We start from the raw sequence: 23,363 nt of genomic DNA, 5'->3' as shown, positions 1-23,363 counted from the left end.
CGCCGGCGCCGAGGCGGGTTGCGGTAGCGCTGGCCCACAGCCGAGCGGTTTGAGCCCTTGACCTGCCGCGCTGCACGGGGGATGCGCTCCGGGCCTTCCACGCCGCCATCAGGAACTCGCCCGTTAACACCAAGAACCAGGCGGTGAAGGTAAGCGGCACCTCGGGGTTCCCCGAAACGGGCTGTGTCACTGCCTCGCGCTGGCGATGCGCCGGCCCCCGGGCTCGGCGGCGGGTCGCGGGGCTCTTCGGACGCCGCCGCGTTACCCCGGAGCCTGACTAACACCTTAGCGCTCGCGATTGGGGATGTAACACAACAGTGACGTGCTGTATCTTCTACGAGGGCAACGCCAGCGCGTTTGGCTGCACCACCCGTACGCAGGGTCTTGGAGAGCAGTCACGTAACTGCTGCTGCTTCCCGAAGCAAAGGGCTGTTAGACAGCCCACGACAGCAGTCTCCTAAACGAGCACGGCTCCGGGCTGCTCTTCTGCCCGGCCCTAACCCCACAGGTGGGGCACAGTGGAGCAGCTGCTGCTTGTAAAGAAGGGGACAACACTCGCTGGGTAAACCAAAGTTCGGATAAACTTTCCTTACTCAGAAAAGCAATGCATGGAGTTAGTAAGAATACACCTGAAACAGTGTTTGCATGTGGATTTTGCAATATGCTTTAAAACAAGGAATTTGGCCTTGCGCCATCGAGTGTGTTGCAGTTCAGGAGACGGTTCTACAACCCCTTTCAGTGAGCCCTTCTGAGAAAGAAGCGTGAAAAAAACCCACTTTYGAAAAGGTGTACCCATCCTCCTCCTCACTACTGAAAGTGAAAAATGTTAACCTACTTAGACCATTTTTTTAATGTAGCGGTCTTCTGAGCGTACTTTGACAAACATAAGTCTTTGATACGGTTCCAGCTTTGCTGGTTCTAATGTTAATTTCTTTGTTGTCTTTGCAGGAACAGGCCCAGGGAACGATGCTTAAAGTCCTCACATCTTTTAAAAGCAGTGAAATAGAACAAGCAGTGAATTCCTTAGACAGAAATGGCATTGACTTGTTAATGAAGTACATTTATAAAGGATTTGAAAAACCAACAGAAAATAGCAGTGCAATATTACTTCAATGGCATGAAAAGGTAAGTTTCTTCTAGTGCTGTCTGGGTTCAACCACTGTTTGGTGTGGTCATTATTCGTGCTGTCACTGGAGCCCTCTTGTATATGAGGCCAGGGGATTCATCCCAGAGAAGCCCAGAACTTGATAATTCCTTTCATCTTTGGTCCCTTGGAACATGAATTCATTAAGCCTTTGCCTGAATTTCAAAGTTCACCCTCAGCGAGGAGGAGAGGTGAGACCAGTGGTGGGAGGGTGCAGTGTCTGCTGGAGGAAGCTCTGCCACCTTGTTCTGCATGTAATGAGTTTGGTGGGAATGGTTTCCCATCAAGGAAGAACTGGGAGTGGAGATGTGATTGTCTGGACCCTGGAGCTGGCAGTGTTTCTTTGTAGCTGAGCGTTTGGTTAATGGGATGCATAGGTCTGGCAGACTTTTCACCAGTTAAGTGCCTTTAGCAGCATACGTGCCCCAGCTTAAAAACAGGATTGAGCAAACCTGTTCAGTTTGCACAGTAAAGGCTTTTGAGCGCTCTGAAGAGAGCCTGCTTGGACCCAGGCAGTCCTCTTGTTTCTGTGGAATGACCATTTTGAGATATGAGAGGGTAGAATATGGTTAGCAGCTCTTGAACATTCTCATTCTCTTTGGGACTTGTCTCATCTCGCTGAGGCACATGAAACAACTGTCCTGTGCCCCTCCTCCCAGGTAGAAGCTCTGTAAAAGGACTGATGTCTTCCCCAAGTGCGTAAGTTTTAAGTAAGTAAAAGTGCAGCATGGCCAGCCATTAACAGCTATGTCACTTGCAAAAACTGCTCTTTCTGAGATATGTAAAGACAGAAGTTGTTTTTAATAGTGACTTCAGCTATTAGGAACTGTCATGTGCTTCACAGAATGTTTTGCAGGGGAGGAGGAGAAAATAGATTTTTTTTTTTGTTTTGTTTTGTTTTGTTTTTTGTTTTTGTTTTGTTTTTGTTTTTGTTGCTTGTTTCTTTGTTTCCAGTGGAGACTTCTCTGGTAACTGTGGGTTGGTGCTCCACAGTATGTAAAATTACTCAACATTCTGCCCTGACTGGGAAGAAGTTAGTGCTGAGAGCATGTAGGCACACGCAGAGCACATCTTCCTCATTGTTTAGAAAGGAACAGGGCAGGTCTGAAGTAGGCTGGGCAGCGTTTCTAAAGAAAAGCTTTCCTTGTATTCTGCTTTCTGGCACTACTGGTAAGAAAGGTGGCTTGCTCAGGGAGGAGCCTGCGGCTCAGCAGCAGCATCTGTCTGTCCCAGAGACAGAGTCCTGCCTTTAGAAAAGGCTGGTCTGTCACCCCATGTAAAGCAGGTCTCAGTGCACGCACACATCATGTGCAAGCTCTCGTTCTGTGTGGATGCTTTACATTCACCTATGTCTGGCACGAAGAAGTGGAACAGCTTGTAAACTCTATTTCCTGTTCTGTTGGTAGCAGTTAGCATAAAGAATTGCTTTCTGGTCTTGGGCTAGCATAAGTTAAGTGATACATATTAATGTTTGGTGTGATGGAGCGGTTGTACCAGAACAACCAATGTCTGGCCTTGCAGGCTGTTGAGAGTTTTATCATGGAAACCTGACACTGCAAGATATGGTTTAGTGCCTAAAAAAGACTATTTAAAACGTCTTTAACATCAGCATGTCCTAGAGAAAATGAAAAGATTTTTCCTAATGAACTGTTTTCAAGATTTGACAGCAAAAAAGCACAGAGTGAGAAGAAAAGCCCAAGACGCCTATGTGCAAAACACAAGTTTGTGGAGAAGAACCATATATGTCTCTGTTACTAAGTGCAAAACTTTATTCTTCTAAGATGCCTTTTGTGTGCAATGCAGTGACTGTCTGTAACACCTATCTCCTTTTCCCATCCCCACAGGCATTAGCAGTAGGTGGACTAGGTTCCATAGTAAGAGTTCTTACTGCAAGAAAGACTGTTTAAAAGACTATTAACTTGAACCAAGAAGATGATCAGTTTTGGACCCAGAAGAAGGAACTAGCTGAAATGACACTGGTCCATCTTTATAGAGATTGCAATCTGTTGAAATACTATGGAAACCTCTTCTTGGAATGCTTTTAACTTTAAAGGTGGGGGAAGAGTAAACATTATTCCTGTATGCTCTGACTATCAAATACAGGAGCCACGACATTATCCTGATCCCTTCTTTAAAAGGCAGAGAAAAGGCGAACTGCCTTACTGTAAGCAAACAGGTATTTTCAGATGCTGCTTTATCAAAGTGCGGTGATGTAAGATCCTGTGTGTACTGCTTATTTAAGAGGTAGCTATGTCTTTGGCAGATGCAAGATTCTGCAGCTTAAAGGTGGGAGAAGTGGTTATTAGAAAGAGTGTATTGGGCATATGGTCAAAGGACTAGATGGACTGTGGGGTTGGTTTCATTGTGAAGTGCCTGCTGCATTAATAAAGTTCTTGGATCACATGAGTTAAGTAATTTATTTTTAGCTAAACTGCAAGTCTGCCATTGATTCAAAAGCAGATCAGCACTATACCCATTCTTTGGTAAGTGCCCACCTCTGGAAGAGTGCTCTTCAACTCCTGACTAAAGTTGTCCTTAAATGTAAATATGCTTGCTATACGAAATGAAATCAAGCTCAACTCTTCACTGTTCCTTAGAAGCCTGTGTCTGGAAGTCAAGAAAATACTTCAAAACTTATTAACTGATTTATGTATTAGTTTATCCTCATCTCTAAAGGACCGTTTGACAGCATAATAAGCAGCTTCCTTTGAATGAGTACGGGTGCTCTATCCTTGATTTCCCCAGAAGAACACACCTACTCAAATCGTCATTGTTTCCAACTCAAGTTACAGCACTTAGGTAAGAGTCTTCAGTTTCTACAGCGTCTCTCGAGAGGCTCATTTTGCACTGTGCATATGGAGTCTGACAGGGTAGGTGTTAGGAAAGAGACTGGATCTCACTGCTTTTTGTCACCACCAAGTGTGCACCTAGTATTCCGCTCAGTCATTATCAGCTGCTAAAAGTGCAGTTAATAACTGTCCCTAGTGAGAGATAACTTTAGGAGTCATTCCTGGCCTAATCCCCTATGAGAAATAAAGGCCTTAATTGGGTGGCTGACACCCTCATTCTTGCCATAGAGAGGAAGATGGGTTTTGTTTCATTCTTTAAAATTCTATCCATTTTAAATAGCTATAGCATCCTAGTGGAGATAACCAGAATTATAAAAGAGAAAGAAATCAAGATTAGCATTTTAATCAAAAATGTATTGCACCACAAATTTCATAGTGTTTCATAATACAATCCTTATTTACAGCTTAAAGGAAAGTCGTCCAATGGCCATAGAAAGAATTATATATACCATTGTTTTTATACAAGGAAAAAGTGCATTAGCTTTTTAATATATGTATACACACCATTCTTGCTCTGATATATAAAGGAAATTCAGCACTTAACTAATTTATGGTAAGTTGATCCTGTAAGAACTTTGGGATCTTGAATTGAAATTCGGTTAGTAAATAAATATTCTGAGATTTATGTATTTCTCCTAAGTCCCCTGTACTGCTTTCCTTACTGTTCAGCAGTAACCTTTCAAGCCAAGATCAACTTAAACCGATTAGTCATTCAGCAGCATCAGCAAGAGTAGATGAAATCCTGTCCCTTGGTCTCAGGTCCCTCAGACGTAGGGCAGGGCCAAGGGGATGAGCCAAAGAAAAAGACCTTAAGGAACAAGATCTGGGCCCTTCCCAGAACCCACAGGGTTATCCTGCCCCGACTTGGTTTCAGTATAGGAGCACTTGATACAAATCTACTTTTTGATTGTCTATTTTCACATTAAAGCAGAGCTGTACTCTTCCCAAACTTTCCTATTCTACACAGTTAAGTGCTATGAATCAAGTTATTAAAGACACTGTTTGACCAGCTTCAGTATACACTGAAAAATCCTGTGTTTTTATTCAACTTAAATAAATATAGCCTAGCTACAAACTGAGCAGTGTCACTTACTTTGTCATAGTAATAGCTACTTTGAGTATCTATGCCTGGTTGCTTAAAATTTGGTGAGGTCAGCTAGAATATGGATTTGCAGCACATTTACTACTTTGGTAACTGACCTTATGTGGAAGGATACTTTCATCTTTACCACAGCATGAGTGCATGCAGGGGCAGGGAAGAGCTCACATGCTGTGACTCTTAACACTCCATCTTACTGCTACCAACAAGGTCATTCAGACCTCTGACAGCAAAGCTAAGTTAAAACCCTAAACAGTGACTTTATCTCCACCAGCGTACATGTTGAATTTTCTTGAAGATACTAAGTAAAAATATTGTAAGAGAACTACCATACATAAGTAATTCTTTGAAAACATATCCCATTTTTAAGAAGCAAATCGAACTGACCGCTGCTTCCTGTTTTCACCTATTTTTCTGTTTCGTGACTACAGGCATAATACTGCTCTCAGTCCTTGAGGCAAGTCCCAGCTTGGTCCCTTTTCCTAAGGTGGAAGAAAGCAGGCTACTGGAGCTAAGATTCATTGAATAATAAATCAATTTTGCCCTCAAAAATACCAAAAAACTCATAAACAGTGTTCCTTTTACCATGAAGTTAGGACGCAGTTAAGAGCCCACTACATGTCTGTAACAGTTCTTTTAAACATCAGTATCTGAAGTACATAAAACCACAACCAAAGAGGCAGATACTGATTAAGAAAATCAGTTGCTAGCAAGCTTGCACAGGAAAAAAAAAGTGTTTAGTACCAATACTTTTTACCCTTTGTTACTCTTTTTTTTTAAATAAAAGATATTTTCAGCTTTAAAAATTTAAAATGGTTTACTATCCCCTTTTCCCCATGTTAACAACATATGGTACAGACTAGTAGATTAATTTTAAAGGCGACTGAGTATTAGGTACTATAATTAAGACCGTTTTAAATATTTTTTCTTTAAGAAAAGTAAAATCAGACAACTCTAAAGTTGTGCTCTCAAATTAAATAATCGTCATCAATATGCAGCCTTCAGGACTGCAGGCCAGAATATATGCACCTTAAATTACACAGTGATATGAAAAAAATGCAAACTATTAATTCTGTCAGTATAACAAGGCAAGACAGTTTTTTTTTTTTTTTTTGTTAAAGCTCCTGCTCCTGTTCTTTGAAGGGCTTTTCAAACCATCAGGAATTCAATACAGCACTGCCAACATTCTTTTCATTGCTTGCTTTCCACAGCGAGACAAGGAAGCTTTACTGTACCTAGAGTTATTCAACTCTGGCATTTCGTAACAGAAGCTAGAATCACCATCATAACAGATGCAAATGTTAGAAGCTTGAACTGCCAGCACCAGTGTTAGTGAGTTAACATTACCCTTTGGTGCTAAGAAACAAGACCGATGAGCACAAGGAGCTGACGTCCATTAAGAGACCATCAAGACGACAGTCCCTGGATCCAACCCAAGAGAGGTGTTTCAGTTTGTGGTGAAAATTCTCCTTGCACAGTATTACTTTTGTAAATAGTATCAAAGTTCTTGTACAAAATACTGCAATGACAGTGATTAAGACACACCTGAACTAGTGTGTTGAGTGTTCTTTTCACAGAAAATAAGTGGCTAGATGCTGACTGCCAGTTTTCAGGTTCCCTTAAGACCACGGTGTCCTTGGGCTTGAGATAGATGGCCGGATACTGCCTTTAGGAGATGGCTTTGACCCAAACCACGACATCTGATATGGGAAAGCACAACAGACATTAGGCTAGTTTCCGACTTTTAGAGAAGCTGAAGATTTGAGAAAAAACGTAGTACATATCATTCCCATCATTTGATGGGAATAACTATTTATAAAACATACAACACTGAATAATGTGGACTAAGAAAAGGAATGTAGTTCCACACAGTCAGATCTGGAAGAAACAGCATCCTGCTTCTGTAAGTGAAGAACACTGAAGATAACATTTATGAATATTCCTTCAAAACAGTTGAGTCATTTAATCATAGAATCTCTAGCCAATTTAGYATGAGAGTTCCTTGAGCAAGATGGCAAGGAATTCTCCCTCTCTTTCACTTGTGTATACTGGATGTGTTTAACTTACTGAGTTACTTACTTACTCTGCCATTAAGCARAGAGAAATGCAGAGCATCTAAGGAACTGAGGCAGCACAGCACTCACTAACAAATATACACTAATAAACACCTATTCAGGGGCATACAGAAAATCTTGTTTTATGCAACAGAAAGTAGAAACACGTGTTTCTACTAGAAACTTCTAGAATCACGTGTTTAAGGCCAATGTCAAATGATAAAACCATGAATCCAGTGTCCTACGCTTAAACATTAGACTGTCCTAGCAAAGGACTTCTGGCTACACACTTAGTACTGAGTCCACAAGGCAATACTATGCTGTTTTTCTGAAGCACTGGAAAGTTACACTGTATTTACCTTACTGAAATAGAAAATTTCCAACATGCATATATGTGACTAGTACACACGTGAACATTAAATGTTATTGTAGCTCACGTCTGGAAAAAACACTTTTCATGATCTCCCAGCATCTAAGAATTTTTGTTCCTTTTGCTGGGAGTCTACACATAGAACAGAACCCTTACCTTGTATTCCAAGGTTTCTTTAAGCATATTTTCTTCTTCTTGTGAAAAATTCAGTAACACAGATACAGCTTTAATTAGATGGAATGCCTGAAAGAAACCACAGTAGTTGGTTGGTTATGATGCTTTTGGTCTCTATATTCTGGATTATGGTGCAGGACAGATTTTCTGTAGGTTTGGTCACAGGCTTTTTAATCACTACTGTGAAGAACAGAGCAGGAGCCTTTCATAAATTTCTAGTTCCCATAAATTTCTAGTTCCACTAGATAAGGATCGCTTGCATGCTATTTCTTCTCTTTAATGTTTACTGTCTTTATGTTCTTTAACAGTGSTTTGCACATTTTAAGGGAGGACAGATTGGGCAGCCTTGTTTATTAGAGCAGAGCTTTGCTCTTGTGGCATCACATGTAGGCAGGAAAGAGAGTCATGCCATTTAAAATATATGCTTAAGTATCGTAACTCTATGGCACTAATTCTAAATGAGAGAMATCATGCAGTGACACTGAAGTAGTCAAGCACTCAGGACACCATGGAATTGCATATCTATTTCTTGATCTTCTGTCTGACTTGCAATTAAACAAAATACACTGTTGGCAAGACTTTTTTTACCTATAACTTTTTTGACACTGAATGTAGAGAATGTAAAGGAGCTCTCAATAAACAAGGAATTAGCTCTTAGAGATCAACTGCAATTTGTTTGTGTCTTCTTGTTATATTTATTCTAATTTATTCTCTTCTATTTATTTTTATATTTATTCTAATTATATGTTCCATATGCTTTTTGGGGTAGTATAGAGGGAATGTCTTGCAGTTTTGGATTTTTAACTTACAGATATAATTACCTTTTTAAAAAAATGCATAATTTCTCCTTTGTTTAGTTTATAATAATCCATGCTTCTGAACATAAACTGTCRGCTGTTTTGTTTCACTTTGCTGAAATCAACTTCTTTTTAAGTGCGGAAGTAGAAATCAAATAGAAGTATCCTACTTAAAACTTGTTATATCTGCATTTAATTACATGCATCTGTTGGGTAACAAATAGCAGTTCCTAGAGGAAAGCAGACTAGAAAGAGAAGCTAAACATACATCTTTACCTCAGATTCCCGGCAGGACATGAATTTTAATACAACATGTTTAAGGTATTCAAAGTTTATCTCCCTTGAGTCATTTAAATCAGAGTTGTTCGTGACAGTTACAGAAGCATTAGGCACTTCAGGATTTGTTTTTTCGCGTACTTCAGGTCCCTCACTGTCAGGCCTTATTTTCTAAGAAAGAAAGAAAGAAAATAAAATGCACCGTAGACTGTGTCAGTTTAATACCAGGAGAGGTATGAAGTATCTAATACAAAGGGCCTGCATCCATACAGTGGGCGCAACCTGTGTATCAAGAGGACAAGCTTCTCCTCATCCTTCAAAGGATCAGCAGAGAGGTGTCTTCTCCTCTCCCTAGACTCCAAGACAAAAGCCGGTTGCTGTTAGTGTTACATGTACATTACCCAAACCAGCATAGAACTGGGTCTACACTAGAAATTTTTTTACCAAGTTCACCACGAACCTGCTTTGGGCTTTTTCAATGGGGGCTTTCTGCAAAACAATTCCCAAGCTCAGAACAAAAATCACAGTATCAGAATATTTTAAAGATTTTTTTTTTTTTTAAGATAGTCAGGTTTTTTTGTAGAGGAAAACTTCTCCAAGAGCTATTAAAGAAGAATTTTCCCCAGGGCAGACATCACTCCTGTGGTAAAACTCAGCTGAGCGGCAGCTAAGTATCACTCAAACCTCAGTTCTCTCTACAGAGATATATCAAATGCTCAAGGTTATTAAACACAGGTCTTCTATATTTATTGATTCCTCAGCTGTAAAACCAGTAATCAGAGTTAACAGTTTTGCAACTATTTCATTCTCTGTTGCATGAGCTGGGTGACGATAGGTACCATCCATTCAATGAATCATTCTAGATCATTTGTTATTTATTTCTCTATATTAAGGATCCTCAGATCTACGCAAACACAAGAAAACTGCAAACATGCCAGGTAAAAAAATTACAATTTAGCTAGCAGTCAAGTTTTCAAAATTAGTAGTACAAGTAACTGTGTCAGTAACTGCCATCTAGAGACTAAAAAGCATAATACTTACCAACTCTTTCTGGAGTGTTTTTTTTAGTTCTGTCATTCTCTGCTGTAGCTGCTTTATTATCTGTAAGCGAAACAAAAAGTGTATTTTGGTATCATGTTTAGACCTATCTTTCCGAGGCTCCAGCTTGGACAGCACCAATTATCAGGCTTCCTAATTACAATGGAAAGACTAACAGCTGTTTCTATTGTTTCAGTTTACCTTGTTTTTCTCAGAGATTTGCTGTTCCAGCTCTCTGTTCTCTTTTTGAAGCTGAATGATGTCTGCAGCTGCCACCTCTCCATTCTGTTCCATCACACGGTTTTCTGGAGGATGTAAATGTTTATTATTCAAGGCTCTTGCTGATTCCTCTAGTTCAGAAGCCTATAAAAACAAAAGAGTAAATTAAAAAGGTATCGTGGCATCTGCAGCCCATGAACACTTCCCAGTGAGAAAGCTTTGCTGCTTATTTATTCATTGCCAGAAAGCATTAGTGGTAAGCTAGTTAGCTACAATCTCTCACTGGCCTGCTTGGTGCTTATCAGTTTCTATATCATTGGGCTCATAATGGTTCTTTCAAGACATTTTATGATTGAAATAAAATAAGGTGCTGCCTTCTGTAAGCCAGTCACAGATCTAGCAGGAAGCAACTTCCCTTAAGAAGATAGAGAACAACAAATAATGATGGCCTACACTGCTGGTGTTTCAGGTATGAACAAGTTGACAGAGTAAACAATTCCAAGCCTATGTCATCAGGCCTCTTGCAGAGTTTTTTTCTCCTGAAGAGTCTGAACAGAGCAGATTTGCAACTATACTCACATTTCTCTCATGTTCTCTGGCCAGCAGGCACTCCTGTACCTGCAATTTCAATTCATCCATTTCTTTTCTTGTTGTTTGTTCTTTCTCTGCTGCTTGGCTATTACTTGCTTCTATATCAGATTGCAACTGATGCATTTGCAGCAAAACAGCTTCATGGTCTGAGAAAGGAAAGTCCTGCTTAGTATCAGTCTATGAATCAAAAGGAAATCGTTAATTATTATTCTTAAACAAAGCTAGTGACGGTAAATCCTGACCTCTTCAAATTCCTCTGTCATAAAGACGAAAGATGATGGAGTTTAAGCCACCCAAGCTTACATACATGCATTGCAACAGAGAAGGATGGCTGCCCAAAATTCACGTGTTAATACTTCAGAACATAATTATCAACTACATCTTTTTTAGAAGAACATAGATCTCCATCACAAGTCATTGTTCTCCAAAGGAGRAGAAAAATGAAGGCTGTGACTGCGCAAGAACACTTGGGGCTAAGCTGTATGCACAAATGGCTACTGATAGATGGCTATTCAGTGAAATGGTACCAGCAAGAAGCTAGAGTTCTGTTGCCTTTCTAAAGAACAAAAACACACAAAAGAAACACTGATAAGGAGTTAAGAACTGAACAAAAATTAGTATTTTTTTTAATATGACAGTGTGAAATATTAGTTTGCAGCTGCTCTTCAAAAATGTAAATAATTACTTTCAAGTAAGTAATTTGCAGATTTGAAAGCAGTACAAGAAGGTAGCAGAGTTTTTGAACAGTATTTCTTTATTTTATGTGTTTTGTGCAATACATTTATCTACAAAACAAAGTACAACAGGATTTGTTACTTATGGTATATAAACACATAGCACCTTTAGTAAGAGAAGCTTTTCTTTCTTTTAAGGATACTGTATAGACTGTCCAATTAATACTGAAATGTAAGATTTTCAAAATTCTAACACATGAAAGATGGAAATAAATCTAGAAGTTTTACAATCTGCAGACAGGTAAATGCAGAACTATAGACTACACTCAGATAAAGCTGTCTGGGATGTGGTGAACTCATTTGGTCTAACCTTGACTGAGTTGGTTTAGTTCTTCCTTCTTTTTTAGAAGCATGTCAGAATTTTCAACAATCAGTTGGTCCTTTTCCTCTATTAAGGAAACCAGATGTGAAACCTTGAAAGCAGTCAAACAAACAAATAGAAGCTGTTAACAGTATAAAACTAGAACAGGCCATGGAAGGATTTCAGCATAACCCAGAGCTTCAGATTTTTTTACTTTATTTTACTTTGGTGGATGTAATGGGAGAAGAATTCTCATATCAGCAGCAAAGGCAGTAACTGGTACTTACAACTTGTACCTGGAAGTGCTGCCTGAGCTCCTTGCTACAAACACACCTTGAAGAAGTGGTTTGTGCAGCATTAGTATCAGATGCTACATAATGCAGAAATCTGTATCTATTTAAAGACTCACAGAAGACATCACCTTCACAATGCTGGCCTCATTTAAGAACAGAGATGTCAATACGCTACTGGAGCTAAGGCATTTTTCTGTTTCTGGTAAGCTTGTGCCACAGTTATAGATTAACCAGCAGGTGGCAGCTGTGAAACAGCCGCTGTGCAAAATTGCACTATTCACCATTCTTGCTTGCTGGAACAAGCAAGCACAGATCTTCAACAACTCCAGAAAAATAAAGAAAACAAAAGATGGGACTGAATTCATTAAGACTTGCTCAGTTGACAATTCCCAGGTTGAACAAATGCAAGCTCACATTGTATCTAATAAGACAACCTTTTATATATATATATAAAAAAAACAAAAAACAAAGAACAAAAAAAAAAAAACCCCACCACACAAAACAAAACAGGACTATCCAGAATTTACGCTTGCTTACTGAATACAAACTCTTCTCTACCTTAGGACAAAGTCTGTGATTTTAGAGCTGCTGTGCTTCAGTAGGACAAAGACACGATAAAAGCACTGAAGGGAACACAACCAGAATATATCGGGTTTGGTTTGAAGAACTGACAACAAGTCAATGGATCAGGATGCCTAGCCCACTAGGACTCCACACCATCTCACAAACTGAAGTACTCGGAAACATCAATCACTTTTATTCTGAGCTTATCTGTTCATCTGCTATCACCTGGTCTCCCTTCAATTGTTTAAATCCAGGTGCTACAACTTGCTGTAATTCTTGAGCCTACAAACTTACGAACTTCTTAACTTTGCAGTCAGCAGCAATTTACATGCTGTCACTAGGATAACTCAAGGAAGTTGATTACATTCTTGTGTACACATTTACACAGACACCCTTAACTACTGCTGTCTTGCATGCTGAAGATATGATTTTGATTAATGTTCCTATTACAATAATTAAGCCAAAATCTAGTCTGATCTGTGCACAGTTAACACACACAAACGTATTTTACACTGTGTCAATATTAACTAACCTGCTGTTGTAATTCCTCTTTTTGTTTTCGTGTTTCTTCCAACACTTTGGCAATTTCAACGCTGACAGTTTCTCTACTGCTTAATTCCTTCTGCAAACAAAAGGTAATTCAGAATTTACTCTGGAAAACTAAAATCCAGCCAGTCTCTCATCTTTAAGCCCAAATTCATTATCAAGTAGTATGTATGGATCCAATGTATGGATTTACTAACATATCATGATTTAAACTTCCAAATGAGACTTACTGTTAAGTATTTACCAGTGTTGACTTAAAGCTGACAGACAGCTAGGAATCCTTAGAACTTTCCATAAACCCAAGCAGCTATATTTGAAGCCTTAAAATCATCTTCTGGGCATCTGCTAAAATAACTGATTTTCAGTTTCTATTATTAAAACTGTTATCATATCCTCCAACTCTTGAGGCAGCTGCACTTCAGTGGTAGGCAAGGAAACCCTAACATTAGAGTAATTCATGCAGACCTAAATGGAATGCTGAATTAAAGGATTACTGCTATCTACACATGTAAGAGCAGCACAGAAATGGTATAAAACAAGCAAAACACATCCAATACTTTAAGAAAATCTCTTTTTAGCTTAAGATATCTATTACAAAGTTTCCTTCCTACAACTGACCTTTAAATCCAACTATGGATCCAAAAGTTGTTAAAGAAAAGACTTTCAACAGTCTAAAATTATTTTCAAGAGAGCGAGCATTAAGTATATATGTAGGTGTGAGAAAAAAAAGCATAACTGAAAAGCTGCAAATACCCAACAGAGTTGCATTTAGTTTTTAACCATTTCAGAAATATTATGCTTATGAACAGAATTTGATGAACTCTTATTCTGTTCCCATTACTGCTAACAGGATTCAAAGACTTTTCATGTCTAACTATATGGGAATATATGATTTCTGCCTGATTTAGGTAGATCCAAACATTCTGTTTCAAGACAGGATCAGCTATTTGTAATGCTCCTCAAATGCAAATCAAGTCTCAAAAAAGATTTATGGCCCTAAGTACACATACAAGCCGAATCTAACGTGATTTTAAGTACTGACTATGGAATACACTTTGCCATTAACTGTTTCTCAAACTAGGTCCCAAATTTAACCAGAGTCACTAACCAATTAAGCCCTTACCTTCAGCCTGTCCAGTTCAGACTCTTGTTTTTTCAAAGAGCTCTCATATTCTTCTCTGCTTTTACTAAGATCTTCATTTTCCTTTTCCAATTGGCTCTGTAAAAAAGTTGGCTTAAGTACTAAGCACAAGTATTATCATGCTTTGCTTAAACAATTAACTTATTCAATGAGTTCTTTTATTCATATTCAGTGTCTCAAAGTATTAGATATTTTATTATAATGCTAAGAGGTCTGAGCATGCTAGGTCTACAAGTTATGTTAAAATCATTTTGTTAAGACTCAAATGCCCCACTGAACAAATGTAATACTTACTAGCTTGTGCTGAGTAGTTGTTTTATCAGATTCCCAAGCTGTTTTAAGAGCAGTTATTTGAGACTCCAGACCAGCAACTTTCTCTTCATATTCGTGTTTCACACTTAAAATCTGCTCCTGCAATTTACTTCTTTCATTCTCTAGATCAGTCCGCTGAACAAAAATAAAYACCACTAGGTTAATAAAACGGCATTTTGAAGCTCTGATACAAATTAGACACCATTTCAAGTTACACATGCCCAAACTAAAATAACATGCTATTTCTGTGGCAGCAGCGTCTTGTATTTAAATACAGACACTAGAGCAGGAGACAAGCAGCAAGAAAACACTTGAGTAACAAGACCAACACAGAGGGAATTGAGTGTCACTGGAGATGCTGAACTGTCTGGTAACGGTCAGTGAAACATCATGCGGAGTTACTCACCAACATCTGGCTCTGCAGATCCTGCTCATCAGCTTCTTCCTTGCTCTTCTTTAATGCTTCTACTGCAATCTGTAGCTTTTGTTCCAGTTCTTTATTCTAAAATACAACCATATATTAGCTTCCTTATCCACGGGCATCTACATGCAGAATGTGGAATGACTCAGCTGGGTAAGTTAAACATTAAATGCCTGAAACTACATAGTTCAGGAAGACTGCCTCCTTGACATATGCAGCTTTTTTCAAGAACTCCATAAATTCTCTGTTCCTCTAAACATTGCCTGCATTTCAGTTACTTAGTTCTTAGTATAGGGAAGACAGGATGATATTCCTAACTTCATAATCTGTAGCACTTCTCCAACTCCTCCAGGTGAGATCATCATTAGAGACAATGATCAATAGGACCTTTCTTTCAAGACTAAACATGACACAGTCTCTCCTTTGGTTGAGAGCACAAATGTAGCAAGGGGAGGAGGTACAGGGCATAAAGAAGCCGGAAACAGTACCAATTTGTAGTGAAGCAACAAATACCTGCGTTTCCAATAGGTTCGCAGTCTCAGCATGATGAGTTCTGTCTGTCAGTAACTGCTGCCTGGTTTCATCCAGTTTCTGCTCAAGAGCAGTTTTCTGAAGATTGTATAGAAGAGAAGAATGAGGCGAAGCATAGACAAAGATTACTTTACCTTTTTTTTTTTTTTTTTTTTTTTTTAAGATATCCATAGATGTAATTAGCAAGGTCAAACTCAAACAGAACAGTTATTCTGACGTGTAATACAGCTTTGCTCTTGTGAACTAACAAATTTGGTGCTACCACATAGGGTCTTCATAGATCATGTTGCTCTGGTAATGACGTCACTAACATTAAAAATCAGAAATTCAGTGACATTCTATCGTGACTTTAATGCAAGTTCTAACCAGTAGCAGAGCCATAATTTTCTATCTGAAGTCAAGTCTCACGATTAAAAGAATTTTGAGGTCCTTAAATTTTCCAGCATCTCAGCAAACAAAGGTAAAATATTTGCTAGTTATGGCATTTACTTTCCAAAAACCTTATACCCACAACCTGGATTTCAGACCAGCCTGAGTTTAAAGCCAAGTTTATCTATCACATCAACATCAGGTTGGCATGCCTCACAGGAAAGAGTACACCTCCCCTTGTCTTCCCAGGAACTGGCTAGGGAAACATTGCTCCAAGTTGATTCTGAACAGGAGCATCATGCTTGAGAAAGAAGTGAGAAAGACCATTGACCAAAATCAAGTTCTTTCAGTTTTCAGCTGCTACTTAACACTTTTGAGGCCGAAGTATGGAATATGCAACATTCTGTTTGCACACTTCTGTGCAAAAACTATTCCCCTTCCTCTCCCCATGCTTTGCAAGTAATGTTAATAGAAGACCAACAACAAGCAAGAGTGTGCACAGTTCTCTATAAGGATTAACCAATAAAATCTCTCATGTTGTTCTACCTCCTGTGAGCAAGTCCTTGGAAAAAGCTGTTCTTTCATTTCTAAACAGGCAGATACAGTGAGTGACCTAAATATTAGACGCAGTAAGACAAATGCAGACATCCGTGCTACAGCCACATATATGGGTTCTGTGTAATGATCTGCGCAACTATATCCAGTATAGGTAGCACGCCAATACACACTGGAGGGACAAATGTGCATGCTTTACCTTACCATACATTCCTTCCATTGGTAATAAGCAATGCATGTCCTAAAAGCTCTCCTTAAGATTACACTTTTAAGCGGTTTATAAAAGCAGGTAGTAGAGGCAGCTTACCTCTTTGAGAAGTTCCTGCACATGTTCATCCCCTGAAAGATTTCTTTCTAGCTTCTTTTCCAAAGACAAGACTTTTTCCTGTAGCTGTTCAATAAATTTATTTCTCTCATCATATTCAAGAGTCATCTGTTGGAACAAGAAATCACGAGATCTTCTTTGTAGCCAAGCTTTCATCTAATTCTTTGTGGTTTGAACTGAAAAAGTGTCATTAGAAAAGTCCTATTTGAAAAGACAATAGGATTCTGAAACACTTAATGGATGTTAAATTTCAAACCCACTGTGCATTACCCAAGTATACATCTTTATATGAGCCAACAGTAGATGCATCTGAAAACACTTGATCTGCTCATTCCTTCGGCACTAGTGTAAAAAGAATTTATTAAACCTTCAGTTCTTATAGTTTCATGGAGCACAAGCATGTCTTTAATATATTTGTTTTCTTGAGAAAATTCAGTCAAATTAAGAATACAACTAATACATTCACAGACAAGGCTCTGGGAGTTAGAACTAGATCAAATAAAGTACTCTCAAATCACATACAAATAAATAAGTACCTTTTGCTTGTGTTGTTCATATTCCATCTTCAGAGATTCATGCTCTACCTGTAAAATTTCCAGGCTCTTGTCACAACCAGAACCAGCAACTTGAGCCTAAAAATTTAGAAAGATTACTTGCTTTGAAACTCAGATCTCCAAAACCACATAATTAATACCTAATCCTACTTCTGGAGACAGGGAGGTCTTTGAATCAAACTTCACTTATCTCAAACTTACATTTTGCAAGTCTACAGAGAGCTGCTGAATGACAGTTTGTAGCTCCTGTTCTCTTAACTCCAGAGCAGTGATCTTATTTTCCGCATTTGTCTCAGCTGTCATTAGTTCATCTCTTYGCAAAAAAAGAATAAAAAAGTAACATAGTATACCAGAAAAATAATCCTTAGATATAATTTTGCTTCTTATGAAAACAGACCAAGCAACACCAAGACACTTTTGGCCTCAAATTAGCCACTGATTATACATTTTACACAAAAGTAAAGGCTAAGCATCAGGTACTACGGAGTTGACCAAACTAGGAAAAATACATTATAACAAGCTTACAAAATCCTAAGCAAGTTATTACTTTAATTGGCTTGAGAAGAAATAGATAAAAACCTGGCACATACACCCACATACTAGAAGTGATTATACAGTGAGTTTACTGCATATATAAATTCTTACAAAAAGACAGAGTCGGAACTAAGTAAAAATATAAGAGGAACAAATATGCTGCTCCTTATAATACACCACATCCATACCTCTGTGCCTCTAGCTCCAAGAACTGCTGCCGCAACTCCTGAAGATCTTTTCTTAGGCCTAATGACACGTTGCTTGTATCCTGAAGCACCTCTTTAGTGTGAGTTAATTCTCGAGTGCATGCCTCTAGTTCCTGTTCTGCTTTGCTCAGAGATTCTTCCTTTTTCAAAAGCTGAATATTAGAACATTATCTTTGACAATACAGATGACCCAGTAATACAATAAGGAATTCTCATTTAGACTTATCTCTTTAATTATTAAGTTATGAACTACCAGAAAAGGCAGTGTTGAAATACTCTAAATAACATTATACGTGTATTCATACTGGTAGGAGTTTGATGGTAAGCAAGTCTGCACATAACTATCAAGGCTAAAAAATAAAATTATTGCAGTGGTACTACTAACTAGGTATCCTAAGAGAAATTTTAAAACTCATGTTTAAAAATAATCTTACCATGTGTTTAACCTTGGCCATCTCTTGCTGCTGAAAGCCCTCCAGTTCATCAATTTCATCTCTCTTTTGAAAAAGGTTTAAACTCTGCTCCCTCATTTCTTGTAACTGTGTTTCAAGCATTCTTTTTTCCTGATAAACCAACAAAAATAAAAGGAATCCATAAATATTTGTATATTAATTTCAAGCCAATGGGAATTGAGCTACACTCTCTAGGAAAGGATTCTTGCCTTGCATCCATAGAGGCTCTCTGATGGTACTATATATAGAACTAGGACTTCCTCAGAACTCGTTTTGCATTAGGCAACATAGAGTAAACTACTGAACTTCAAATTTTTTTTTAAATTGTTTTCATTAAAGCTTAATCAAGTCTCACTTTAAGAAACAGTATGGATAGGTAACTCAAGCAGATAATATTACAGGTAATTAATTCTTTAAAAATATTTGCAGCCACTAGTAATGTGCGTGATGTCTTCAAAATCAAAGACACTTTAGAAGAGCTTAAAATGGCTTCTGCCATTGAACAAAGATCAAATAACAAAAAGGGTGGAACAGAGCTGAATTCCAGTAAGCATACTGATCAGTGTTTAACAATACAAAAATCAGAGCTTAATTACCTTTTCAATTTGACCCAGTTTTTCCATCCACTCCTGAATGAGAAAGAAAGAAGAAAAAATAGAAGAAAAAAATCAAAATCCATTTATAGATGTTTGAAGACTGCAATTATGATTAAAAAAGAAATTCTTTTTGTACTGTTAACAGAGATGTTAAACTGTGGTGATGATTAAAATAAGGAATGACTAAAATAAAAGTAACAATAGGATTAAAATATAGAAAAGCTGAGGAATCACTTATGTTACTTGAATACATAAGCTTTATGCAAGTAAAATAAAAACGACAACAGTTCTCCTGCCAAGGAATCTTTACAAAGGTGAGCTTAACTTTACATTAGAAACTTCCGAGAGCTTTTTTCCCCCCCCCGCCAGAATCAGCAAGAACACTCATAACAATGACAAGTCCTACAACATTTCTTACATTAGCACTTAATGCTCCTTCCTTTCTTTGACTTCACCAAAGCAAGCAAAAGTAATGCAGAGCAACTCTTTTCATTAATGGTGACACCTGCTGACTACACCAAGATCACRCACTCCACAGCTGGTTACAAGTTTAGTTGTTTTAATTGTTCAAGCTTTAACTATTACCTGGTCCTTTTTTTCCAAGGCCAAAGCCATTCCTTCAGCCATCTTGGCTCGGCTGGCCTGGTGAGCTTCATTCTGCTCCTGAAACTTCCTCATGGAGGCTGCCAACAAAGAATCACCAGCTGTATCACAAACCCATCTTTTTAAATGACTTCTCAATTTCCTGAATGTTATTTATTACTTTAAAGAGCTTCTTATCCAAGTAATTAGCCCTATCTTGACTCTCTAGCACTAATCCTGTGCCATTTATTACATCATATTACACATTTGCTTGCATATTAGACAATTGCCAGAAACAACAGAAGACATGAGTAATGTTCCTCACTAGGTTAAAATAAGGCTGAAAGTTTCAAAAAAAAAAAAAAAAAAAAAAAAAAAATCTCTCCCCCACATTAGCCACAAACTAGGCAAAGAGAGATTAATGACAACTTTGTTCAACAGCCAAACTATGGCTGTTTTTTCTATACTGCAAATAAGACAAGCGCTTTGGCAACTTTTTTGCAACCTAGAGGTGCATAATCTGACAGCAAATGTGTTTAAAAAAAACCTATATAAATTCATTTCTTTCCATCTGCACATAAACTATAATAATTTTCAACTTAAAAAAAAAAATACATACAATCCTGATGCTTTTCTAATGCATTTTCAAGCTTCTCTTTTATCTTCTGCAAGTTTCGGATCTGATCAGCATAATCTTGTGTGAGGAAGGAGAGACACAGACCAGGAACGGACACACATTGGGGAAACAAATCAAAAAGAAAAAAAAGAAGAAAAAAAATGAGTGGAAAACAAGAATGATTTTCTCAACTAGAAAATCATTTCTGTTGAGGAAAACTTGGGTGACTACAAAAATGAAGATAAGCACATCCTGTCTATTCTGTTCATAGGCTATATGGTTGGTACAAACAGGAGGATCTGACCTAGGTGTGCTAGTTATACAAAAAAGGGCAGTAGACCTAGTACCAGAGAACGGAGAACTGCTCCCACATTTTACTACATTCAAGAACAGTGACCTAGTTTTACTTCCACTTAGAAAATGTCTCTCTYAATAACGAATGAGAAAATAGAGGAATTCAAAAAAGCTTGTACTTTTGCTCCATAACACAATTCAACCTGCACTCTGAGCCACTCCATAACAACAGGGATGGAAAGCAGTATCAGAACAGAGTCCTTATAAGACTTTTACAGGACAATGCACGATTGTAGAGAGAAAAACAGTCTCTGCATTGTTTTATGCCAAATCCTTTGCTTTTTCTTTGTTTGGGAGTTTATCTTCTTGTGGAGTGTTTCTGTCTGTCAACATCAAAAAGCACAGATCTTAACAGAAGGGAACTCTTACACGTTCTGAGTAAGAAAGAAAAAACAGTGAGGAAAGGAAGACAGCACCCAGTGAAGACTTTCTGTTTGAAATACAGGAGACTTTCTGTTTGAAATACAGGAGACTTTCTGTTTGAAATACAGGAGACTTTCTGTTTGAAATACAGGGAGAGAAAGCTATCCCAACTGTTCGAATCACACAAACGTTGCCAAAAAAATCAGTAGAAACAAGTCAGTTCATCTTTATGCAGTCAGCTTTACTGGAAGCTACCTAAATGACAGTCAACCATGTTGTTACAAATTAAACTTTTCTAAAAAAACTACAACAATTTTTTAACAGTAAGATAAAACATTTAAGTTCAAAGGAAAAATACTTCCTGGAGTAATAAGGTTTTATACAAATCAAGATACCTACCAGACAGCTTGACTTCCAGTTTTCTTATCTGTTCATTTCTTCTCAACAACTGGGATGAAAGATCTTCTCTAGAGCTGCTTCCATCAGAAGCCTCAATAGGAAAATAACACCCGTGTAAATTACAAATTTTTTTTAAAAATGATCTTGTCATATACTAACTTTAGAGATAATAAACACTATCCCACCTAGGAACGAGGCTTTCATTTTTCACGAGGGAAGAGTTGTATTAGCACAGCAGAATGCATAAAAGATGCTGAAGAAGAAAAAGAGTAAGGGCTTAAATGGTCAGCTCTCCAATGTGGGCCTGTTCCCTGAAATACAAGACTCTTAAAACCTATAGTTGCAAAGTATTTGTTCAAACTGACCACCGGGAGATGGCATAACAGAATGACTGGAGAAAGGAAAAAAAATCAGGTTATACAGGACAGGTTTTGTGATGGGTCTAAGTAAGAGGTGTCATTTTGGAAAAGTAACTGGAAGAAGGAAAAGTAAAACTGTTCATGTTGAATAAACTCCCTTAAACTCTCACGCAATAGTCATTCCATGCAAAATCCACTGTACAGCTAACATATGATTCTCTCTTTTTATAGAGAGAGAGAGAGAAAAAATCAATTAAATGGGAACTGCTGAAACAATTCATGCTTGAAGCAAGAGGTTTTATACGTATGTATATATGAATACACATGTATACATACATACATATACACACACATCCACACACACACATACAGACAGACAGTGAAACAGAATCATAAAGGGTTCTGCTGTGCTAAAGCAATACAGTACGTATTAATTGTTGGCTCCAACAGTGGTGCAACGCTATGGCTTAATCCAGGTTTTAAGAACTACAATAGCCATCAAAGGGCAGAGATGCCAGCGTTACAGGGCTTCATTTAACCCCCACACAACTGTAATTACACAGTTTGCTTAAGCAATGCTTTATAATGAATCAGAGTTTAAACAAGACGTCAGAGGAACCAGAAGTTTTACTTGAATGCAACAAAACAGAATATGCTTTCTTGGCAGTTACATAAACAATAAGCTCAAGCAGTAAGTGTACCAGGAACCCAACAGGTAAATGCAGGACCAAATCATTGCTAACCAGTATCCAGCTTCTTTGTCTGCTGCTTCAGTAATTACATCTGCACGAACCTATCTTATACGCTGCTACAGATTTATTCAGTACTTTGCATTTGTTTAACAATGTTCTGTATTGAGATAGTTCTGTCATTTGCGTTTACATAAGAACAAAACCCTCTCAGGAACTCCTATTAATATATAAATACTTTCTCTTCAGTAACTACATTCATTGAAGCCAGCAATTCATCTACATGTTAACATCTACACTTACACAAATACCCCATCATATACCAGAACGTATATCCAACTTGTACATCAGACTTAAAATGGTTGCCTGACAAGCCACACTGGAAATACTGAAACAAAAAAGCAAAATTCCAAGCAAAGCGCAACTCACAAAGTCATCTCCCGAGTCTGCTCCCACAGATGTAATCGAGTCCTTGCTGACAGACCTAGGTATCCTGGCAGCTCCTCCCGGGCGAGGCGCAATAGCTGCCTCTTCTGCRATCTTCTTCTTCAGTTTTGCAAACATGTTACAGCTCTACAGCCCCAAAGCAGCCAGGTACTCGGAAACGCAGCTACCTCCGATACGGCTAGTGCACTGGCGTTCTGTGTCAAGCTTCTAGCCGCCGAGATTTAACTGTGCGCCTCATCCACTCCGTTTTACTGCATCTCTAGTTCCACTGAAGCCTTCATGGCCTAACAGCACCTGCAAGTTAAAGGGATAAGGTTTCCGCACCAAGGCTTTCCACCGGTATTAAACACCCAGCAATAACTCAGCGCCCTTTAACTTCACRCGCGTCCCAACGCGCTCAAAGCGCAGAGCGGAAGCTCTGCGGAGCTCCCGCAACCCCACAGCGCGCCTCGCCGCAGGCACCGGGCCCGGCCGGCGCCTGCCCAACGGCCCGGCGCCTGCCCGAGGGC

The 23,363-nt window shown here is 38.5% G+C and overlaps 2 protein-coding genes across 4 annotated transcripts in view; one reads left to right on the top strand and one right to left on the bottom strand.

Annotated features, from left to right (window-relative positions):
* Positions 1 to 3,547, top strand: part of ARPC5L (actin related protein 2/3 complex subunit 5 like) — a 3,852-nt gene extending 305 nt beyond the window's left edge. Inside the window, exons 2-4 of the mRNA XM_085300475.1 lie at positions 77 to 149; positions 949 to 1,125; positions 2,989 to 3,547. Coding sequence (XP_085156601.1) covers positions 77 to 149; positions 949 to 1,125; positions 2,989 to 3,051 — 313 coding nt within the window. The 3' untranslated portion in view covers positions 3,052 to 3,547. The remainder of the gene's footprint in view (positions 1 to 76; positions 150 to 948; positions 1,126 to 2,988) is intronic.
* Positions 3,548 to 3,853: 306 nt separating this feature from the next.
* GOLGA1 (golgin A1) lies at positions 3,854 to 23,084 on the bottom strand. Of its 3 annotated transcripts, none has more exons than XM_085300471.1 (22): positions 22,837 to 23,084; positions 21,360 to 21,450; positions 20,247 to 20,321; positions 19,631 to 19,728; positions 19,046 to 19,078; positions 18,432 to 18,560; positions 17,980 to 18,149; positions 17,459 to 17,570; positions 17,240 to 17,335; positions 16,686 to 16,811; positions 15,437 to 15,532; positions 14,909 to 15,004; positions 14,485 to 14,637; positions 14,173 to 14,268; positions 13,036 to 13,125; positions 11,656 to 11,758; positions 10,600 to 10,757; positions 10,003 to 10,164; positions 9,805 to 9,864; positions 8,764 to 8,934; positions 7,673 to 7,759; positions 3,855 to 6,792 (listed from the first exon to the last, which is right to left on the bottom strand). In XM_085300471.1, exons 1-22 carry the CDS (start codon positions 22,969 to 22,971, stop codon positions 6,712 to 6,714), a joined length of 2,418 nt encoding a protein of 805 aa, XP_085156597.1. In that variant the 5' UTR covers positions 22,972 to 23,084; the 3' UTR covers positions 3,855 to 6,711. The 3 variants fall into 3 exon arrangements, with proteins under 3 accessions (XP_085156599.1, XP_085156597.1, XP_085156598.1); XM_085300472.1 differs by having other exon boundaries at positions 17,980 to 18,137; XM_085300473.1 differs by lacking the exon at positions 20,247 to 20,321 and having other exon boundaries at positions 3,854 to 6,792.
* Positions 23,085 to 23,363: the final 279 nt, after the last annotated feature.

Source organism: Rhea americana, unplaced genomic scaffold, assembly GCF_003343005.1.
Source record: "Rhea americana isolate MKP2758 unplaced genomic scaffold, rheAme1 scaffold_164, whole genome shotgun sequence".
Taxonomy (NCBI): Eukaryota; Metazoa; Chordata; class Aves; order Rheiformes; family Rheidae; genus Rhea; species Rhea americana.
This window is presented reverse-complemented; position numbering and strand designations above follow the sequence as displayed.